A 23412-nucleotide genomic window follows, 5' to 3' on the forward strand; every position below is an offset into this window, starting at 1 on the left:
GGAGAGCAACTTTCACTTTGTTAGTGTATCAATGACCAACTGAATGAAGTGTGTAATGTTTTATGCCAAAGAGTCGGATTAGTGATACTAAATGCGCAATGTCATGCAAGAGAAATGTCTATTTGCCCATTTGTATCACATCAGACTTTTAAGACCGAGCACTGGGTTTGATTACGAGCCGAGTCAAATGAATACACTCACTCACTTATAAAGACTACGTTGGTATTCCTCGTGATCTTTCCAAGTAAAAAGTACTCACCTTGCTTTACATGCGCAGTATGATTCCACTATTTTATCCTGTTGGATTTCAATATGAAGTTTGTGAGGCTTCATAGGTTTTTACATCGATCACCAACATTTCGCTGTAACGCTTACATTGCGTTCTACTCCATCCAAAATTCTCCGTGTACATATCCTTGAGTGAAATAGTTGAGACCTCTCTGTAGAACTCTCTTGAACAAGTCTGACTCATTTGGCAAAAAACATACCCCAATATTATCTGGAATATGTGATAGAGAATCAGCTTCAAACATGTTATGTTCAATCGCCATTTTGAAAGCTTGTGGGACATGGCTAAGGGAGGGGAGCTTAAGGTCGCCATCGGAAAGGTCCATTGTCATCCTTGTTTCCCTTAAAGTATCTCTACACGGCTGACATAACTCCTACCTGGAAGGTATATGTCAAGTTGTTGGTGTTATCGGTTGCTTAGTAACAAAGCATTTTTATGAGTCTTAGTACAAATGTACAGTACCAGCACGGATACTGATACTGGTTTCTGTGCATTTTTACATCTAGATACGTATCTACATTACAATATCGCTGATGTTGAGTATGTGTTTTGCATGTCAGACTCTCTGTCAAGGCCCAGGCGGACAGTGTTCAGCAGGGCTGTTGAGGCTTGCAATCTCCACTGGCAAGGAAGCCACCTCCAGAGGATCATCAGCAGTGATTACTACATGTCCCCATCACACCAGAGAGACGAGGAATGTCTGCTATTTAATCCACAAGGACTCCCCCTGTGGCTCGGTACATGCACACACACATACACATGGTTATTCATCCATCCATCCATTATCTACCGCTTTTCTGGGTCGGGTCGTGGGGGACGTAGCTTCACCAGGGATACCCAGACTTCCCTTTCCCCAGACACTTTTTCCATTCTTCCGGAGGAATCCCGAGGCGTTGGGGCAGCATCTCATCTCCGACCCAAAGATGGCACGCCACCGTTTTCCGACTGAGCACCAAGGTCTCAGATTTGGATGTGCTGATTCTCATCCCAGCCGCTTCACACCCTGCTGCAAATCGCTCCAGTGAGAGCTGGAGATCACGGCTTGATGAATCCAACAGAACCACACCGTCTGCAAAGAGCAGAGATGCGATGCTGAGGCCACCAAACTGGACACCCTCTATGTCTTGGCTGCGCCCCCGAAATTCTGTCCATAAAAGAATTTGAACAAAATTGGTGACAAAGGCCAGCCTTGGCGGAGTCCACCTCTCACCGGAAAGGAGTCCGACTTATTGCCGGCAATGCGGACCAAACTCTGACAGCGGTCGTACAGGGACCGAACAGCTCGTATCAGAGGGTTCGGTACCCCAGACTCCAAAGAACCCCCCACAGGACTCCCCGAAGGACACGGTCAAATGCCTTCTCCAGGTCCACAAAACACATGTATAGTGGTTGGGCGAACTCCCATGCACCCTCAAAGATCCTGCCAAGGGTGTTGAGCTGGTCCACTGTTCCATAGCTAGGACAAAAACCACATTGTTCCTCCTGAATCCTCCTCTCCAGTACTCCTGAGTAGACCTTACCAGGGACGCTGTGGAGTATGATCCCTCTATAGTTGGAACACACCCTCCGGTCACCCTTCTTGAGAAGGGGGACCACCACCCCTGTCTGCCAATCCAGAGGCACTGTCCCCGATGTCCACGCGATGTTGCAGAGGCGTGTCAACCAAGACAGCCCCATAACATCCAGAGCCTTTAGGAACTCTGGGCGAATCTCATCCACCCCCGAGGTCCTGCCACCAAGGAGCTTTTTCACCACCTCGGTGACCTCAACCCCAGAGATAGAAGAGCCCGCCTCAGAGCATCCAGACTCAGCTTCCTCCTAGGAAGGCGTTTGGTGCAATTGAGGAGGTTTTCGAAGTATTCTCCCCACCGACTCACAACATCCTGAGTTGAGGTAAGCAGCGCCCCGTCCCCACTATACACAGTGTTGACAGTGCACTGCTTCCCCCTCCTGATACGCCGGATGGTGTACCAGAATTTCTTCAAAGCCGTCCTGAAGTCGTTCTCCATGGGCTCACCGAACTCTTCCCACTCCCGGGTTTTTGCCTTAGCGACCACTGAAGCTGCATTCCGCTTGGCCAGCTGAAGCCTATGAGCTGCCTCGGGAGTCCCACAGACTAGAAATTCCCAATAGGACTCCTTCTTCAGCTCGACAGCACCCCTCACTGTTGATGTCCATTAACGTGTTTGTGGGTTGCCGCCATGACAGGCACCAACCAACTTACCGCCACAACTTGGGCCTGCCATGTCGGACTGGCATCTTCCCCCAACATCGGAGCCAACTCACCACCACGTGGTGATTAGTTGACAGCTCCGGCCCTCTCTTCATCCGAGTGTCCAAGACATGCATTCACAAGTCCGATGACACGACCACAAAGTCGATCATGAACTGTGACCTCGGGTGTCCTGGTCCCAAGTGGACATGTGAAACACCCTTATGTCTGAACATTGTGTTTGCTATGGACAATCCGTGATGAGCACAGAAGTCCAGTAACAGAACACCACTCAAGTCTGATTGGGGGGGCGGGGCGGGCGTTCTTCCCATTTACACCCTTCCAGGTCTCACTCTCATTGCCCCCTTGGGCATTGAAGTCCCCCACTGAATGATAGAGTCGCCAAAGGGGGTGCTCTCCAGCACTCCCTCTAAGGACTCCAAAAAGGGTGGGTACTCTGCACTGCTGTTTGGTGCATCAGCACAAACAACAGTCAGGACCTGTCCCCCTACCTGCAGGCAGATGGAGGCTACCCTCTCATCCGCCGGGGTAAACCCCAACGTACAGGCCCAGGGGGCAATAAGTATACCCACAGCTGCTCGGCGTCTCTCCCCGTGGGCAACTCCAGAGTGGAACAAAGTCCAATCCCTCTCAAAAGAAGTGGTGCCAGAGCCCAAGCGGTGCGTAGAGGCGAGTCCGACTATATCAAGTCGGAAATTCTCGAACACACGCACCAACTCTGGCTCCTTCCCTGCCAAAGAGGTGACATTCCATGTCCCTAGAGCTAGTTTCTGTAGCCGGGGATCGGATCGCCAAGGTCCCCGACTTTGGCCCCCGCCCAGCTCACATTGCACCTGACCCCTATGGCCCCTCTCATAGGTGGTGACCCCATTGAAAGGGGGGACCCAGTGTTACCCTTTCGGGCCCGGCCACCAGGCGCTCGCCTTCGAGCCCCACCTCCAGGTCTGACACCAGAGGTGCCCCGGTGACCCGCGTCTGTGTAAGGGAAACCAAGATCCAATTTTTGTGGTCATCATAGGGTTTTGGAGTTGTACTTTGACTGGGCCCTCACCTAGAACCTGTTTGCCATGGATGACCCTACCAGGGGCTTGAAGCCCCAGTCAACTTAGCTCCTAGGATCATTGGGACACACAAACCCCTCCACCACGATAAGGTGACAGCTCAAGGAGGGGACACACAGTTATCAGAAAATAAAAATTTTAATCAGTTACCAATTTTAACAAATGTTATAGCAGCAATAAACACATTGAAATGGGTAAAGGCATTGTGCAGACCTCTATTTTCAATTTCTTTCCACTTTGCCTTTTATAAAAATACACAGACCACGTACCAACAGCATGTGCCCGTGTAGATGCCCTACGTTCCCACGGTTACTCCAGGGAAGCTTTGCGATTGGCAGTTGCTATCATCAACACGCTGCGCCTCCTGCAGCAGCGAGAAATGGATATTTATAAACACCAAAAGAAAGGTAATGCACCAACACACACATTCACACACACACCACCTTTCTTTATTGTTTACAACATTTTATGTTTTGGGTTGACTTGGGAATAACAAAGCCCACTTACTCTGCTTTTGTCCCTCCACTAGAGCTTCTTCAGAGGGGGGTGACTACCACCACTAACTTGGAAGGTTGGGTAGGACACCCTCTGGACCCCATTGGCTGCCTGTTTACCACACTCACTGAAACATGCCGAGTCGATGATGACAGTTCCATGGACACTGGAGGTACAAAATATTGTAATTTTCAACTGAGTAATAGTGGTATTTAGTGTGGTAAAGTTTTGCCAAAATCATGTTGGCAATTGAGTTTTCCTTTACCCATATTACTGATATGGTTATCAGCAAACCTGCGGTCCACTAAACCTTCAACTGACATATTAAACAAAAATAAGATGCAGTGTGGCCTTTTTTTCTTTGAAATTCACTGAATGCACCTCAATACTTGCTGGTTTAATAGTTTCCCTATTGGGCTAACAAGTAAATGCATTGTCAACCACAGCTAAGGTGAACCAGCTCATCAGCAGTGACTCAACATACAATAGACTCTTATGTTCTAATGGCAGGACTGGGATCTATTATGCTGCATAAATTAGCATGGAACCCTATGGAGAAGTCAGAAATATGTTGTTTAAGGGAGGACTTTGTTCAAAATACATATGTGCAATAAACCCTCTAATGTGAAATATTATTACATATATTGTGAACAGTAATTGAAAAAAAAATTTAAAGTAAAGCACATTTTTGAAATCCAAGCAAAATCTGGATATGTGCTGGCTTTCACTGCCTAACACGGAAGAAACATCCTTGCCCCTGACATCGCCAGTGCTTAGCATTACAGACCATTTGTTGTAGCTAAGCCAAGATGCCGATGTGTTGTGCAACAAAACTGAGAAAACGTGTCCAAATTTCTCCTTCCTTAACCTCCCGTGGGGTCAACCTGACAGGATAAAGCTGTGGCTGTCACAGTTAAGGCTCGTTCATCAGCGGGGAAATTTGCACGCATTTAATCATTACTGGTTATTAGCCGCTTAGTTATAGCCTCTCGTGCTGGGACTGTATAAGCAACAACATACTTTATGAGGCAGGGCAGTGGTTCAATCCCTGAACTCCATGTGTGGAGTTTGCATGTTCTCCCCGTGTCTGTGTGTGTGTAACCTGCGTCCTGCCCGTTGTTCTACCGGTGTCTGCGTGTGTGTGCAACCTGCCTCCTGCCCGTTGACAGCTGGGATAGGCTCCAGCACTCCTGTGACCATAGTACAGCTAAGAAAATGGATGGATGGCTATATACGTGTAAGCACACAACACTTCCCAGTTATTATTTACGGCGATGCACGCGTGCAAACCTCCCTGCACCCCCCTCCCGCCATCCTCGCCCCCGGTCCGTCGCAAGAAGCTGGCTGCTTGAAAACTACAACTTAGGGTAGAAAAAAGTCTGGCCACGCCTCCTGTATATTCTCAAAATTGAAACCAACACCTCAGAAAAGCAACAAATCTCCATGGTCCACATAATGAGACTGTTATTGTTCGTCGTCAGCGCCACACCCCTCCCAACACGTCGAGTTCCGCTTGTGTGTATTCTGGCTCAAATGCTTGAACATTGTACATTGTTATTTTTGTTTTGTTTGCTCAATTGCGGGAGTAGTAATAACACGGAGCATCGACTTGCTGTTAAACTCTCTTTGTTGGATCTTAGCACACAACACTTCCCAGTTACTATTTACGGCGATCCGCGCGTGCAACCCCCACTCCGCCGTCGGTCGTTCGCGAGAGGCTTGCTTGAAAAGTACAGCATGGGGTAAAAAAAAAGTCTGGCCACACCTGCTGTATATTCTCTACATCGAAACCAACTCCTCAGAAAAGCATCAAATCTCAGCAGTCCATATAATGGGACTGTTATTGTTCGTCATCAGTGCCACGCCCCTCCCAACACGTCGAGTTCCGCCTATGTGTATTCTGGCTCAAACGCTCTAACATTGTACATTGTTATTTTTGTTTTGTTTGCTCAATAGCGGGAGTAGTAATAACACGGAGCATCGACTCGCTGTTATATATGTTTTGTTGACTCTTAGCACACAACATGACTAATTAAGGCGATCCAAGCATGCAACCCCCACCACCCACCCCCGCCGCCGGTCGATCGCGAGAGGCTGGCTGCTTGAAAAGTACAACTTGGGGGAGAAAAAGTTTGGCCACGCCTGCTGCATATTCTCTTCATCGAAACCAACTCCTCAGAAAAGCATCAAACATATCTCTGCGGTCCATATAATGGGATTATTATTCATTGTTAGTGCCACGCCCCTCTCCAACACGTCAAGTGCCGGCTGTGTGTATTCTCGCTCAAGCGCACAGGCTTGAACATTGTACATCATGCTATTTTGTTTTGTTTTGCTTTGGAATTATTTTTCACAAAAATCGGCCACAAAATGCCAGATAGTGGACGTTCTCTTTTCTGTGACATGAATCCACAAGCAATGGAGGGTCAGAACAGCAAGCACTGCAGCCGTGGCAAACGCTGATTGGCTGTCAGTTTTCCAGCCGGGCTCATTGGAATGTCTGAGCGAGAGAGGAATTTCGATAATATTTTTCCAATTTAAAGATGTTTCTCGGTGAAATCTGGGGATAACTCTGGCATTAAAAAAAACACTGAAACCCTCATCTAGTAACTTTTAATGTGTGTGCCCATTCCTATTAGTTTGGACAAAGTATTCCATCAAAGCCCAAGTGTCATGCCTATAAACATTCTAAAATAGATATTGTAATGAAAAATACGTATAACATTATTCACTTCAATGTCTATACGAAAAAATAAATTTGAGCAGAGAGCACGTCATCCATGCGCAAAGTTGCGGAAGTGTGATTCGACATCCAAGTGGTCGCCACATTGGCTGCTTGTGCTGCCCGTGACATCACCCTAGACATTCGCTATTGAAAACACACTGTAGCCCCTACTATGGGAGACGAACACACCCCTTCTGACATGGAAGCTCTTTTTGAAGAAGAGAACATCTCACAACTGACACACAACAATATTACCCTATTGTTTCGAGCCATATTAAGATGATATGCGCACCACGGCCAAACCACCTCCCTCCCCGATCCATCTGTGCGTGGCGGTGATAAAAACAACGCCGCTCGCGAACGATGACGACGACGCAGCCAAACTGCACGAAGCCTTGTTGACAAGGCCGGCAGCCGGCTCGGCCTTGTCGACTGCTGCATGGAAGCCTTCTGATGCGTACATCGACACATTTAGCACCCCTGATTTACAGATTACACCCCCCCCAACGATTGTTTTTTTTTTAGTAGCTGTATACACACCTACTTGTCATTTGGAACCCATGAAGCTCTTGTCCTTTGCACCTGTGCAATCCATTTTTCCCGACGAACCGCATCTTTTGGAAAAGTATGAAGAGTGAATCCATCCTCCCGAATGTTCAAGCAATATCCAGCATTACAACAAGCCAGCATTTTGGCTAACACGAAGGAACAACAAGCAACCTTCCAGCAGGTAAAACTAGTATAAACAGACGAGACCGCTTAAGTGCGCTACTGCCCTGTACGTCACTTCCTGCTTCTTCTTGAAAACAAATCCCTCAAGAGGATTTTCATGCCGAAAATTACAAAAAGCCATAGACGTCAAAATCATGTTTTGTGGTGAAAAAACGGCTGGGTCCATACCGGCTGACATTTTTTCATTAATAACTCCAGCCATGAAAATCCTCTTTAGGGATTTGTTTTCAAGATTAAGCAGGAAGTGACGTAAAGGACATCGGCACCCCCAAGTGGACTCGTTTGTTTCCATTAGTTTTACCTCCGGGAAGGTAGCTCATTGTTCCTTCATGTTAGCCAAAATGCCGGCTCATTGCATTGGTGGACATTGCTTGAACACTCGGGAGAATGGATTTACCCTTCAAAAGTTTGCAAGAGACCCAGTTCGTTGTGAAAAATGGATTGCAAGGGTGCAGAGGACGAGAGCTTCGTGGGTTCCAAATAACAGGTAGGTGTGTATACAGCTACTAAAAAAAAATAATAGTTTGGGGCGGACCACGTAATGGGTCTCTCATAACGTAACAAAAGATCCGCGTACGAAATATGTCGATGCGCGCGTCGGACGGCATCGGGCTTTGCAGATGGGGGCGAATCTGAAGAACCCAGCCGAGAATGCCTCAGCCGCGTGCACGCAGTAAAGCTCCCCGGCTCGTCTGTGTTGTTCATCGTGTACTGCGGCGTCTATGAGCAACCACCTAAAGCAGCACCGCTCAGCTCCGTCATAAGGCACACCGGCCGGTTGCGATGAGCCGCGATGGCTCATATCCGCCGCGGAGGTGGATCGGACGGGGATGCGGTTTGGCCGTGATCGCATATCATCTGAATATGGCTCGAAACAATGGTGTAATATTTCCCCGAGGGCTCAAAACAATAGTGTAATATTGCCCGGTAACTTCACTCAGTTGTGTGGTGTTCTCCTTTTCAAAAAGATCTTCCGTGTCAGAAGGGGCGCGTTTGTCTCCCATAGTTAGGGTGCACCGCGTGTTTTCATTGGCGAATATCCGGGTGAGGTCACGGAAGGAGGATGCAGCCAATATGGCGACCACTTGGATATCGTAGAATGACACTTCTGCATCTTTGTGCATGGATGACTCTTTCTCCGCTCACATTTATTTTTTCATATAGACATTAAAGTGAATATTGTTATATATTTTTTCCTTTCCAATATCTATTTTAGAATGTTTATACGGATGACATTTGAGCTTTAAGGTCATATTAGATGTGTTTTCTGTGTGTACTACACATTAAACTTTAACCATCACTGTACTGTTGCCTATAAGATGTGGGATGCAATTGAAGAAAAAAATGAAATAAAACAAAAGGTGAGTAAAAAATATCAGTCAAGAGAAGGGTCCAAAAGGGTTCAAGATATTAGATGGACAGAGTCAAGACAGTCATCATCAAGTTGAGAAAATAACAGCAGTGATAAAAACATGACATCCTTCCAAAATTAATGAAAAGAGTAAAAGAAAATTGGCCAGGGAGTCTGCCAAGAGACTGACAGCAAGGATCTGTAGAGACTCTGTTAGTACTGGCTGATTAATACATGTGACGACATTCTCACATAATCTTTGGATGTCTGGACTATGATAGTGGGAAGACAGAATCCTAATCTTACAAAGAAAAACATCTAACCTTGTCTATATTTTACAACGCACTTCAACTCTTCCAAATATTCCCATACAATGTGTTGTAGTCCAATGGAACCTCGGTCAAACATTTTTGCCATAATTCCAAAAACTACAATATGTTTGCCTCAAACACAACACTACTTATCGCCACAAGAATACCAAACGTACAATGAAGCTTGGTGGTTGCAGCATCTTGCTTGGAGCAGGTTGGAGGGAATTATGGAGGGATCCCAAATACCAGCGTTTTCACAAAACCTTGGGATTCCTGGTAGAAAGCAAAGTGTGGTAGAAGGATCATAACTTTGTCTGGAATTAACCAGAAGGACTGGAGGATTTTCATCTTTCGGCATGTCAGTAACTCAAAGCACTTAACCAAAAAATATTTTTATTACTATTTTTTTTTTCATTTACAGTGAAGAGAATAAGTATTTGAACACCCTGTTATACTGCAAATTCTCCAACTGAGAAATCATGGAGAGTCTGAAATTTTAATCGTAGGTGCATGTCCACTGTGAGAGAGATAATCTAAAAAAAAAATCCAGAAATCACAATGTATGATTTTTTTTTAATGATCTATTTGTGTGATACAGCTATTTATAGTATTTGAAAACCTGAGAAAACCAATGTAAATATTTGATATAGTAGCCTTTGTTTGCAATTACAGAGGTCAAACGTTTCCTGTAGTTGTTCACCAGGTTTGCACACATTGCAGGAGGGACTTTGGCCTACTCCTCCACACAGATCTTCTCTAGATCAGACAGGTTTCTGGGCTGTCTCTGAGAAACACAGTGTGTTTCAGCTCCCTCCAAAGATTTTATATTAGGTTTAGGTCTGGAGATGGGCTAGGCCACGCCAGAACCTTGATATGATTTTTACGGAGCCACTCTTTGGTTTTCCTGGCTGTGTGCTTCGGATCATTGTCATGTTGATAGACTCAGCCATGACCCATCTTCAATGCTCTGACTGAGGGAAAGAAGTTGTTCCCCAAAATCTCACGATACATGACCACAGTCATGCATCTCTTTAATCATCAGTCTCTTTAATACGGTGCAGTCGTCCTGTCCCATGTGCAGAAAAATACACCCAAAGCATGATGCTACCACCCCCATGCTTCAGAGTAGGGATGATGTTCTTGGGATGGAACTCATCATTCGTCTTCCGTCAAACACTGTTCATAGAATTATGACCAAAAGGTTCCATTTTGGTCTCATCTAACCACAAAACTTTCTCCCATGACTCCTCTGTATCATCCAAATGGTCAATGGCAAACTTAAGACTGGCCTTGACATGTGCTGATTTAAGCAGGGGAACCTTCCGTACCATGCATGATTTCAAACCTTGACATCTTAGTGTATTACCAACAGTTGGCTTGGAAACGGTGGTCCCAGCTCTTTTCAGGTCATTGATCAAGTCCTGTCATGTAGTCCTGGGCTGATTTCTCACCTTTCTAAGGATCATTCAGACCCCACGAGGTGATATCTTGCATGGGACTCCATTCCGATTGAGATTGACCGTCATGTTTAGCTTCTTCCATTTTCTAATGATTGGTCCAACAGTGGACCTTTTTTCACCAAGCTGCTTGGCAATTTCTCCGTAGCCCTTTGGCGTTGTACAATTTTGTCTCTGGTGTCTTTGGAGAGCTCTTTTGTCTTGGCCATGTTACAAGTTTGAGTCTTATTGATTGTATGGGGTAGACAGGTGACTTTATGCAGCTAACGACTTCACACAGCTGTATCTGATTCAGGATAATACAGTGGAGGTGGACTTTTAATGGTGGACTAACTGCTGCTCATTTATTCGCACCAATTTTATCCCTGTCCTAGTCAGGGAGTTGAACATGTGGACTCTTGGTCATAAGCCATCCATACTGTCTACTGGACACTCTTTATTTAAGTTTAATCCAAGCAGGAGTAAGTCATGCAAAGTTAGTAATGTTACACGTGAATGTTAAAATATATTGGGTTTTTTCTTTTTAAAACAAAGCAATGTTAGTTGGACATGTTTAAAATTAAATGCTAATCTATGGCTAGTTGGAGTGAATAAAGCGGCGAAGAAGGAAATTTGATTTATTTACCCCTAAATGCATAACAGCAACAACTCTAATGGTTTAAATTATGATCTGATTCATATTCCTTTTCCTCCATCTATAAGACGGTGAGCCCAGACGTCCAGTTTACCACCATGTGCCAGTTTGGGGCAGTCATGACGCAGGAGAGTCCTACCTGACTCTTGCTTTAGAGGTGACTCTAATGGGTATGGGCCAACAAAGGATAATGCCAGAAGGCCTCTACGCTCAGGATAAGGTACGAAAGTTTTGAAGTTGTAGGCAACGACACACTGTATTGAACACAAAACATACAGAATATTGAGGCATGTGTAAAGTTTGAATCTTTCGTGGTTGTTGTGTAGGTCTGCCGCAATGAAGAGCAAATTGTTGCAAAGCTGCAAGAGCTACAGCTGGATGATGTGCTGGTCCATGCACTCCGTAAACAGACCATCCAGTTACTAGAAGGTAAAACAATCAATATTTGACATGTTAGACTCATGTTACAGCATTTGTACTCTATCAAGCCTATTCTAAATGAAAATTCACCCCCCTCCCAAATTATTGTAGCAGTGAGGTCGATTCCTTTCTTTTTGCTATTAAAAAAAAAACTTTTGGATTTGGCATTATTAGTTGAATGTGAGAAAAGATCAACCTTTCAGACTTTTCAAGTATTTAGATCTTGATCAGATACATAATTTGGTGAACTTTACTTGAAGCCCATCGATTTTTCATGTGAGCAAAGGTGTTAGAACATTATTCACACAATGAGAACGGTAAGAAATTACGTTCGGTTTTAAATTTTGAAATGTGGCTGTGCAGACTACAAAGACAGAGATGTAACCATCTTCAAAAACCAGAGAGCTGTCCAGAGGTTAAAAAAAAAAAAAAAACAATTGTGAAGCTGAGAGAAAAGAGAAATGAATCAGAGATATTAAACAAATATTGGTTGTAGCCAGTACAAGTATTTGGAATGTACTGAAAAAATAAGGTGTGTTAAAATACAACCAACGTCCAAATAAGGAAAACAACAGCAGTTTACAAAAGCAATATAAATTTGAGGACTATAAAACAACTATAAATAACCACAACAGGCTCCTGAGAGCTGCAATTAATGTATCACAGTCTAATATTTGCAGGAGACTTCACGAATATAAGGACAGAAGCTCTACCAAAAAATGCATAGCACTCATGAGCACTGTACCGGACAATACAGAGAGCCTAAAAAAATTATATATTATACAATATTATATATAATATTATGCACTGATGAGAGAATGATTAGGGGAGGCAATGTAATGTAATTTCCTCAGCTTGTGTGGCTTCTTGTGGGATCTACTCACACTTCTGTAGTGATGATGTAACACAATCTCAGACTGAAATCAATTTAGTTGTATATAGAAAATGGTTTTCGATTAGTCAAGTCAATCTTCAGAAATGAACCTTGTAGGCCATTCATTTCACATGCTCAAGAGAAAACTTAAGGAAATAACTATTCCAAGCAAACAACACAACTGCATGAGGCCACAGGGAAAGCCTGCAAAGGATCATAAAAGAAAATAATATCACAGAAGTTTGGTGGTGATGTGGGGTCACAGGACATGATACAGGTATTGCAATCAAAGGATTTGTAACTAAATATTAAGTTTGATTTGGTGTAATCTGTTTTTATTTTATCTTAATGCTTTTGCTCACCTTAAATTGGCATTCCAAGACAAATGATGCTATGAAATTGTGCAAGAATACCTATTGTATTTAAACTTGACTAAATAAAAACATAGCAATGAAAATTATACAAATCAGGTGCAGGTATAAATACTTGGAAATAAAAACTGAAATCTAGATGTCATATTTACCTTTTGGGTGTCAAACCCAAATGTTTTCATTCTGTCGAAAAAATAAAAGCATGAAATAAAAAAAATGTGTAATCCAATGTTTTTGCAGGAAAGTGTGAATGTTTTATTCTTTGCCTCAACAGCTGGTCCTTTCAGCGGTCTAGGCGAAGTCATCCATAGGGAAAGTGTTCCTATGCACACGTTTACCAAGTATCTCTTTTCTGCACTGCTGCCACATGATACAGACCTAGCGTATAAGGTGGCTCTCCGCGCCATGAGGTCAGACTCCTTACCTACTGTACTTGAAGCTGTTCTTTTATTTCCCTTTTTGCTCTGTCAGATGTTGGTACACTGCTTGCTAAGTTGTAATCATAAAATTTTGATATATGTGTGGTCTGTGAGTGATACATATTATTGTGTTATTGGGATAAATAAAATTGCAAGAATCAACTGTGCCATCTATTATCTGCAAGTGTTGTCAAATCGTGTCTTTGAGAAAAATTTCAGCGCTCTATATGTCCCACACAAATTTAGGGATGCCAATAAAAACATACCATATTAATTCTTTAGATAAAATGTGATCTGATCCTAGAGATAACCTGGATAATATATTGGCACTTGAATTTTTTTTTTTTTAACTCATGAAAATGGGAGTAGCTATTAGGTATTATCCTCGTAATCCTCTGGGCTGTTTGTCTCGATGTGCCCTGGCAACCAGTTCGTGGTGTACCCTGCCTCCTGGCCGTTGACAGCTGGGATATAGGCTCCAGCTCTCCCCGCGACCCTCGTGAGGATAAGCGATGAAGAAAATGGATGGATGGATGAAGTTGTGTATTTTCTTCAGGTTGCCAGTTCTGGAGTCATCTGCAAGCTCTGGGGATGTCAGTCACCCTCATCATGGCATTTCCATCGTTCCAAGTAGATATCCACGCTGGTTCACTCTAGGGCACTTGGAGTCGCAGCAGTGTGAGCTTGCTTCGACTATGCTAACTGCTGCTAAAGGTAACAGTTCGAGCTGCATCTTGAACAGCCTCCTTAACATTGAAAATCGTAATGTTTAACACTACTTTTGTATACTGTTTTGTATTATGTCTCAAATGTTTGTCATACTAGAGTGCCTCCAACTACAAGAGACAAATTCCTTTTTTTTATATGTATATTCTTGGGAAATAAAAATGATTCTAATTTTACTTAGGTGACGTGTTGAGATTGAGGACAGTTCTGGAAGCCATCCAGAAAAACATCCACTCTTCTTCCTTAATCTTTAAATTAGCCCAGGATGCCTTCAAAATAGCTACACCTGCAGACGGCCTGCCTGATATAACTCTGCTCAATGTGGCATTGGAGCTAGGACTTCAGGTATTGTATGTGGGTCTGTGTACGCTCATATTAGTTAGTTTTTGAAGTACTCTATGTCATTTTATAGTGATGAGGAGCTGAGGACACTTTGTACTTAATTTTGGTTGGACCTTCCAAGCCTCAACAGTCTCACTACAAACAATGTTTTCGCCCAATAAAATAAATGATCCCTTTGGCACAATCAACATGTTTTTTTTTCTTTCAGTCGTTTAAAACTTATTTTTCCTAGAAAGAGGATACAGAGCATTAAATACAGCCTGACTTGAAGACGTTTGACATACAATAGATCAGGGGTCTCAAACTAAATTGACCTTGAAGCGGCTGGAGGCAGAGTCTGACTGAGACTACGCAGCAGCCTTTGCACACATGCACGTGTGCTCAATTTTAAAATCCAAACTTCTCAAGTGTCATTTTTAACACAAACTATTATAATATAATATGATACGTCCAAAACTACAAATAAAACTCTCCATGGCAACACTGATTTAGCTTTCACTCACCATGATTGGCAGGTTCATCAGCTCTGCACCCAACACTGTAAAATGGCCATTCATAATAGCTGAGGGTCACACTAACAATAAACTTTCATATTTAGATGGGGTACATAAAATATAATTTCGCTGGCCGCAAATAGCCCACAGTTTGATACCCCTACAGTAGATGTGATATAAATGGGATGAGATCCAGAAAGAATTTTGGCGATTTTGGACCCCTGCCAATACAGTATGTACAATTAATGCTATTCCCAGGGGATAGAGGACCCAACGGTCAACAGCTAAGATCTGAGAATAAGTGACACCCATTATGATTGCAATGAAACCCCACAATATATTGTCCACATTCATGTTGCAGGTGATGAGAATGACTTTATCCACCCTCAACTGGAGGAGGCGAGAGATGGTCCGCTGGCTGGTAACTTGTGCGACGGAAGTTGGTACGTTGAAACTTCGACACCCCCACCCCTGCCCCTTCACAATAGTAACCAAAGAAGCTCTGCCTTCGAGTCTTCCTTTTCTTTTATTCCTTGTCATATTTACGTCGCTTGTATGATTATGTTCTTGTACTTAGATAAGCTTGTCTTTAAAGATAATGTCAGTAAATCCATTTAGTACTACACATTTCACTGTGTAGTTTAGTCAAATTATGACTAATTATATCGAATGAATAAGTGATACCAATAGTCGTTCACATTCTCAATTCTAAAATATTTTTTTTTAAATCCTAAGACTTAGATAAGTGGACATCTTCTATTCTGAAATCGTCACTTCCTTTTTTATGCCTCACTTAATTGGCTGTATTTGTTGGACTTGCGCCCCGTTTGCAATTCGTAGGGTAACAAATGAATAGCGAATCACAATAAAATGGTAAAATGCTTGTACTAATTAGAAATTATAGCCCAACAAAAAAGAAAAAATGGGGTTATGTATAAACTATTGGTTTGAACCGGTAAGAGAATATGCCGGCACATTTTGACTGCAAGATTTTAGGAGCTGCAGTCTCCGTACAGAGAGGTTTTTCCATTTTAGTTTAAAATGGGTTACTTTAACAAGGATGCCTCTCAGCACATTGGAAACGGAGTCCTGAAGTTCTGTTTCTGTGTTCATCTTTGTGGAGAGCTGGGGATTTTTTTTTTTTTTTTTTTTTTAAATAATAGTTTCTGGAGATCTCGGTGAAGCTACGTGGGCAAAAAAGATGCACACCAGGTCAAAATAGTAGTTTCCCATCTAGATCATTATAGCGTTGCGCAGAATGAAGTAAGAAGCACTGTATTTTATTTTTTCATTTGTTTAGATTTTAAGGAGAAGATTGTGATTCTGGATTTGTTTTTGCATGGGCATTCACAAGTGAATGTGAAGCAGTTAATTCATTAATAGCTCTAATTGCCTTGTATCTCAACAAATACATGTCTGCTCCCAGTTAGATTTCCCCCCCCCCCCCAATCAGGAAATATCAGAATAAGATTTAATTGGCCATTGGTCGAAGGTGGCACCAAACCGCAGGTGTTTAGTCTTAGAAAAAACAACTGAAGGAAATGGGTTGAAAAGTAAACAAACACTAACTACAGTACAGCAGAACCTCGATTTAACAAACGAATACGAGGACGGGTCCTCTGTAGAAGTCGATGTCCTTTGAATTGAAGCACTTTTTTTCGTGGTCTAAAAAACACAATGCTTAGTCCAACTATTCTAAATGCATTTTAAAAGGCTTGAACATCCCCGCTCATACATGGAAGAAATGTTAAACGTGTACCTGTACTGATAAAAATTTGTCTTGGGGGCAAGTCAAGGGTTGCTTTCATGAGCCACGTGCCACACTTCCTTTTTTTATTCGGGAGTCAATTAACACAAGGTTTAAAAGATTATTGTACAACTCACATCATCAATGGAATGCTTGTATCTTCTAAATCAGGGGTCCCCAACACGGTGACCCCGGACGCGAGGTTGTCCCCGAGGACCACTTAAGGGGCCCACGAAGCATGTTCTAAGAGTACCACATCACAAATTGTAATTATTTGTGCTTTAAATTTTGAATCTGACTTGCTTACATTCATGATATTGGTAAAATAATGTTGTAAGTTATAATGTATTTAAATGTTTGTTATTTTGGAAGTTTGCAGCAAACAGGTCAAGAAGCCCTTCATACGATCGTTGCTCACGAAGTAGCTTTCAGCCTCAAAAAGGTTGCTGACCCCTAAGTGATCCTCAATCATACATGCATTTATTAGTTTGATGAGCACTCAAATTGCTTTTAAATAACTTCTAGTGTCAACACCATCCACTGATAACACAGTAGGAGAAAATGATACAAAATATTACAAATATTGAATGTTACATACGTACCACTGAGTTGGCCTTGGTCTTCTTCCTTGTATTGATTTTAAATGGGAGGAACCTTCCCATTACTCATTGGACATTATATTATTTAATTCATTTTACAATTCACACACCTATTGTAGCATTTTCAACCATTTTGAAATGTTTTTGTGTACTTATTTTTGTAATTTGAGGTTCGTGTGTGTAGATGTCACTGGTGTAATGTCATGAAATCATATTCGCATTGACAAGGTATAGCCAATTGCAGGTTTAACTCTGGACGATATCTTAAAGAAGCCTGAGTATATTTTATTCCAATGAAGGGGGTTCTATTTATGTACGTTTCTATGGTGCATATTTCGGCATGGGCCGCTTGAATCTAAATTCTCATATGAACCATGCATAAATCCAGCCTTAGTATTAAAACTCTGCCCTACTCAGGCAGGTCAAACAGTCATAAAAGTGATTCTAATGGAACGTTATTTATTGGAACTAACCATAAAATGACACGAATAGAAACCCCTAATGATAAATGAGGGAGTCACATATTCATGTTCTATAGTTCTCTGTCGACCAAAAAACTGCTATCATCATGTTTAGATTCACCTTTTAACAAACATCTGTACAAATAAACGACCTTCTCTCAAACAGACACTTCTTTCAAATGTGCGGTAGGCTTAGAACTGGAGTAAATAACCTTTTTGAGTAAATCTTGTAAATTCCTGATCTTCCTGGTGCACATATAATCATAATCTGTCAATGTTGTAGGACGTGGCAGATAAAAGCTAAAGCACAAAGCAAATGCTTTTAAAACTACAATCTCTCAGAAACACTAATCCCTTGTTTATCGCCGGTTTTAGATTCTTGAAAACGCCTGCAATATATGAAATCTGCAAATTATTGACCTTTTTTTTTTAAAAAATTTTATTTGTTATATGAAGCTCCACAGACATCTTCCCCACACCCCAGTGAATATCTACTATACTTTTATAAAGATTGGAACACCTTTTAAATGCTTACACATACAGTGATGCTCAGTAGTACTGTACACTATGTACATTTTATTCATTATAATTAGAGTTTTAATGATTTTTGGGGTGTTTCTTTGTTTTATTGTTTTAGCTTGGGAAGTTGTTTTTTTTACCACAAAAAAATAACACTGGGGATGGTGGATGAGCTGGAAGGCATTGGCCTTACAGATCTGAGGTCCCGGGTTCAATCCCGGACCCACCTGTGTGGCGTTTGCATGTTCTCCCCCGTGCCTGCGTGGGTTTTCTCCGGGCACTCCGGTTTCTTCCTAAACCCAAAAACATGCAACATTAATTGGACACTCTAAATTGCCCCATTGTGAGTGTGGCTGTTTGTCTCAATGTGCTGTGTGATTGGCTGGCAACCAGTTCAGGGTGTACCCCGCCTCCTGCCCGTTGACAGCTGGGATAGGCTCCAGCACTCCCATGACCCTCATGAGGATAAGCAGCTTAGAAAATGGATGGGTGGGTGGATGGAAAATGAGTCTTATGTTGTGGTACTGGCTAAAAACCTTTTTAATATTGAAACGTTCCTTTGGTGACATCTTGGTGACAAGGAACTATGTTGATGTGAGGGGAGGAGCCTGATTAAGTCAGGCCATCGCCCTGTCTAATAGGAAAGTAGTGCTCTGCAACAATCTTGTGGCATCTGTAGCAGCAGAATATCACTGTCACACAAATATCTTGTTCCAACACTTCTACTGCTTTTGTGCTCAGGTCTTCGCGCTCTGGTGAGCATTTTGCAGAGCTGGTACACTCTCTTCACACCCACCGAGGCCACCAGTATTGTTGCAGCCACCGTCATGTCCCATAACACCATCCTGCGCCTCAGTCTGGATTACCCACAACGAGAGGAGCTGGCCAGTTGTGCAAGGACGCTAGCGCTGCAGTGTGCAATGAAAGACCCCCAGAACTGTGCCCTGTCAGCTCTGACGCTCTGCGAGAAGGACCACATTGCCTTTGAGACAGCCTACCAGATTGTGATTGACGCGGCATCCACCGGGATGACATACTCGCAGCTCTTCACGATTGCCAGGTACATGGAACACAGAGGGTACCCGCTGCGCTCATTTAAGCTGGCCTCCCTCGCCATGACCCACTTGAACCTGGCTTACAACCAGGATACGCACCCAGCCATTAATGACGTTTTGTGGGCCTGTGCGCTCAGCCACTCCCTGGGGAAAAATGAGCTGGCTGCAATTATTCCCCTGGTGGTGAAGAGTGTTCACTGCGCCACTGTGCTCTCTGATATCCTGCGGAGATGCACCATGACTGCACCGGGTCTCGCCGGCATTCCAGGCCGAAGGAACTCTGGAAAGCTGATGTCGACGGACAAGGCGCCTCTGCGGCAACTGCTGGACGCTACGATCTCAGCGTATATTAACACCACTCACTCTCGATTGACACACATCAGTCCACGGCACTACGGAGAGTTTATTGAGTTCCTCAGCAAAGCACGGGAAACGTTCCTGTTGGCACAGGATGGCCACATTCAGTTTGCCCAGTTCATAGACAACCTCAAACAAATCTACAAGGGCAAGAAGAAACTCATGATGCTGGTCAGAGAGCGCTTTGGTTAAGTAGGAGTGGTTCAACTTATATATTTTTATTTAAAAATTATTTGGAATTCCTTGTGTGCTTTTTAAGTTGAGCCATTTGTTGCCGAACATTTTTTTTTCAAGTCTGGTTGTTTTGTTTGTTAAGTGTGAACCAAAAAGTGTTCACAGCTCATTGCTCTACGTCACTGGAACTGCTGATGGGCGAATGGCACAATGTCAAAAATGTAACAAAACACAGCTTCTTTGCCCTCCTCCGGACGAATGTTGAATTACACGTTAAAAAAAAAGGTCATAAGATTGTGAAAAGCAGAACTAGCTTTTTTTGTGGCATGTGATACAAAAACCAAAAGATGTGTTGAGCAAGCTTCTTTGAGTCAGAAGAACCTGGAAAGAAGTGGGGTTAGTAAGTAGAAAAAAAAAAAACAGAACCCGCTGAGAATGAAAAGAGAGTGTTCCTACCATACCTCAACTGTATTATTTATCAGCTTTAACCTCTCTGTTGACAAATTGCCTCATTTTATTCAAGGCTTATGAGCAGAGAGGCCAAGCCACAACAACAGTGCGGTGAAAAACATATCCAAAGACCAAAGCAAATCCAATGTAGACCAGCTCTCCCACATCCATTCATTACAAGTATAACTTGGAAAGAGGCTCATTTTGCTGAAGAGCAGTTCTGGTTTAGGATGCATGCACATGCACACTATATTATGGAATATACTGTCTATGTTAATATTGTCCCCGCCAATCTAAGTGGTTTGGACAGTGGGACTATTTCTCGCATGCTATTTCAAGGTTTGATTGTTAGCATTACGTATGTAGTCAAAGCTGTCTTTTTCTTCACCAAGCCGCATTGTCTTTTTGTATTCAGTTGAAAAGACCTTTGTCGATAAAGTAGCTAAAGCTCTCTTTCCCCTTTAAGATCTTTTGTGGGAACTCCAGAATTTCGTAAACTACACTTCCTTTTTGTTACGCGTACGTATTGTTCCAACGTTGCTTACTTGGTGACACTATTCAACAAGTAGCCCTCAGAAACGGATTGGAATTTGTTCCAAATCAACAAAATAACCAGGGGGATCATTTCTAGATTATGAAAACATTTTCATTATAATGGAAATGCCTAAAAAGCAATCTTAAACAGCACTCACAATGTAATCATTAATTGTATCACACCAGGGATGTCTAATGGGATGTGGTTGGAATATGGTTTGACATGGCAACATGGGCCAAACGTTTTGACATTTTGCTTGTAAATTTACTGTCACTCTAAAAACGTTCATAGTTTAATTGAAGCTATTATTGGCATTATTGGAACTTCTGTTCATTCTGCAGCTAGAAACGTAACGTTATACAAGCACTTCACAAAAATACCTCTTCTGTACATTCCTGCCAGCTTCAGCGTTCAATTCGTTTATTTATTGATATTTGCTAACTTTGTATGACAAAGAATGGCAGTCATAAAGCCTAGGTGATGTTGACAGGAGGAATAACAAAAGGTATGGGGTTATTTTTCTGCATGTTTTCTTTATTACATTCCATAAGAGGTGACCTCCTTCCACGTCACTGGATTTTTTTTTTTCTTTTTTCAATTGTTAAGAAAAATGAAAAAGGAAACAAGAGGCTAAACTTAGTTCTCAGGGACATCACTTAATGGAACAAAACAAAAAATAGTAGCATTAAGCATTTAAGATATTGTAAATAATGTGTCAATTCAGAAAATTGTAAAATTATAATTATTTATGATGAGTATGTTGGGGTTTTTTTAAATTTGTTTTTTAGGATGAGTGGGGAGTGTACTTGAATTGTCTTGGATGTGGGGTATTCGACAGCCTTTTTTTGTAAGAGCAAATACTTTTCTCAGGTGTTCTAGTAAAATATGTTTTGCTAGATTCACTCTTGTTTGTATTTTTATTTTGTTATTTTTTAGATTTGCAAAGAAGTCCCCCTCCTGCTCCCTCTAAAAAAAAAAAAAACATGCGAAGAAAATGGGCAGAGATACATACTGTACTTAAACCTGACTATGCAGAGCCACTTGTATGGGCTTTTAAAGACAGCTTATTAAATGTGCAAGATGAGACACATTGGACTGAACCACTATTAAGAGATTGATGGGGGAGCAACCGAGCCAAGCTGCAGCCTGCTTTGCAATTGGACAGTGCACAAGCAGCCGACCTGGCTTCGTTGCAGCATTGGATGAGAGAGAAAAATGTAAACTGGGAAGATGCCTTTCTGACCTATCAATGTACAAAGTTGAGTTTTTCTTGATTTCTTTGTTGGTTTTATTCAATCAGGATTCAAAAGCCTTTAGTGTCTTCATGTGGTGGCGCTTGTTTCGGAAAGAGCAACACCTAAACATCACAAAAAGCAAATAGGAACAAATGGGATGGCCTTTTGGGTGACCTCATTTCCTTAGAGTTCTGTCAATCTGGGCCCGTTCCTCACACCAATTAATTAGCCTTGTTGTGTCCAACATGAATCAACATTGGTGATTTTGATGCTCTGTGGACTCGATTTAACCCAATGCTGCATCATCTATAAGGTGGAAACTTTTACATGAAGTAAACATCCATGACAAGAACACAACTGTGGCATACACCTGCACCAGTAAGTTGCTTGAACAAGAAACTCCAGTAAGCTGCCTTTTCCGTGATCCCTCTTGTGAACCTGACAGTATCGTGACTTTCTCCTTCAAGTTATTTCTGTTTACACTTGCAAAAAGAAGAGGAGCTAAAATCTTCCCCCCGCCTTTAAAATCTTTCTTTTTTTTTTCCATAGGAGAGTACTATTCGCTGGTAGAATTTGTTCCCTTGTTCACCAAATGTGTTCCCATTTTTGATTGTTTCTGACTTAAGGGAATATTGAAAGTGTTGCCTCTTTGTGCTACTGACTTATAAAAAGTTATTTCCAGTATTTGTTGCCACAAAAAATGATAGCTTAACATCAACACTTTTTCATTTTTCTTTTTTTTAAATTTTTTTGTGCAAATTCTTGAGCTACTGTCTATAAAGCGAGAATTTATTACTATTTATGTATCGCTACTACCATTTTATATTGATTTGTGTTGGACTCTCAGTGCTTTTCTATGAATAAAGTGTGAAACACGTGATCGCAGTCTTTTGTCTTACATGCGCTGCTAAAATAATCCAAAGGAACAGCAAGTTCCGGCACACTTCCCAGAATTATTGTTAAATGAGGAAAAAAAATCCAACTCTGAGATGTCTGTGTTGAGTCATTTGGGAAGGTACATTTACTTACCCTGTTGGATATATATATATATATATATATATATATATATATATATAATATATATATATATATATATATATATATATATATATAAACTTATTTATTTATTTATTTTTTGGTCTGCCTCGCCTGTCTTCTTTCTGGCAGCAATATCACGTTCTTGACATCGCTGGGATCACAGCAACCCATCTGACCACTGTGCTTATGGATGCAGCATCATGGAGGAGGAGCTTCGATGGGCTCCACAGATTGATTGCCTTTAGCAGTTAATGATGAATCAACTGATGATAAAAAATAATAATAATAATAAATGCCTAAATTTGTGA

At 42.1% G+C, this 23412-nt stretch overlaps 1 protein-coding gene across 1 annotated transcript in view; it reads left to right on the forward strand.

Annotated features, from left to right (window-relative positions):
• The window catches only part of zswim5 (zinc finger, SWIM-type containing 5), an 87772-nt gene extending 64826 nt beyond the window's left edge, over window positions 1-22946 (forward strand). The window contains exons 7-16 of the mRNA XM_061840511.1: window positions 850-1026; window positions 3844-3990; window positions 4113-4250; window positions 11357-11508; window positions 11615-11717; window positions 13228-13363; window positions 13929-14086; window positions 14280-14443; window positions 15296-15377; window positions 19002-22946. Coding sequence (XP_061696495.1) covers window positions 850-1026; window positions 3844-3990; window positions 4113-4250; window positions 11357-11508; window positions 11615-11717; window positions 13228-13363; window positions 13929-14086; window positions 14280-14443; window positions 15296-15377; window positions 19002-19864 — 2120 coding nt within the window. The 3' untranslated portion in view covers window positions 19865-22946. The remainder of the gene's footprint in view (window positions 1-849; window positions 1027-3843; window positions 3991-4112; window positions 4251-11356; window positions 11509-11614; window positions 11718-13227; window positions 13364-13928; window positions 14087-14279; window positions 14444-15295; window positions 15378-19001) is intronic.
• Window positions 22947-23412: the final 466 nt, after the last annotated feature.

Source organism: Syngnathoides biaculeatus, chromosome 13 (assembly GCF_019802595.1).
Source record: "Syngnathoides biaculeatus isolate LvHL_M chromosome 13, ASM1980259v1, whole genome shotgun sequence".
NCBI lineage: Eukaryota > Metazoa > Chordata > Actinopteri > Syngnathiformes > Syngnathidae > Syngnathoides > Syngnathoides biaculeatus.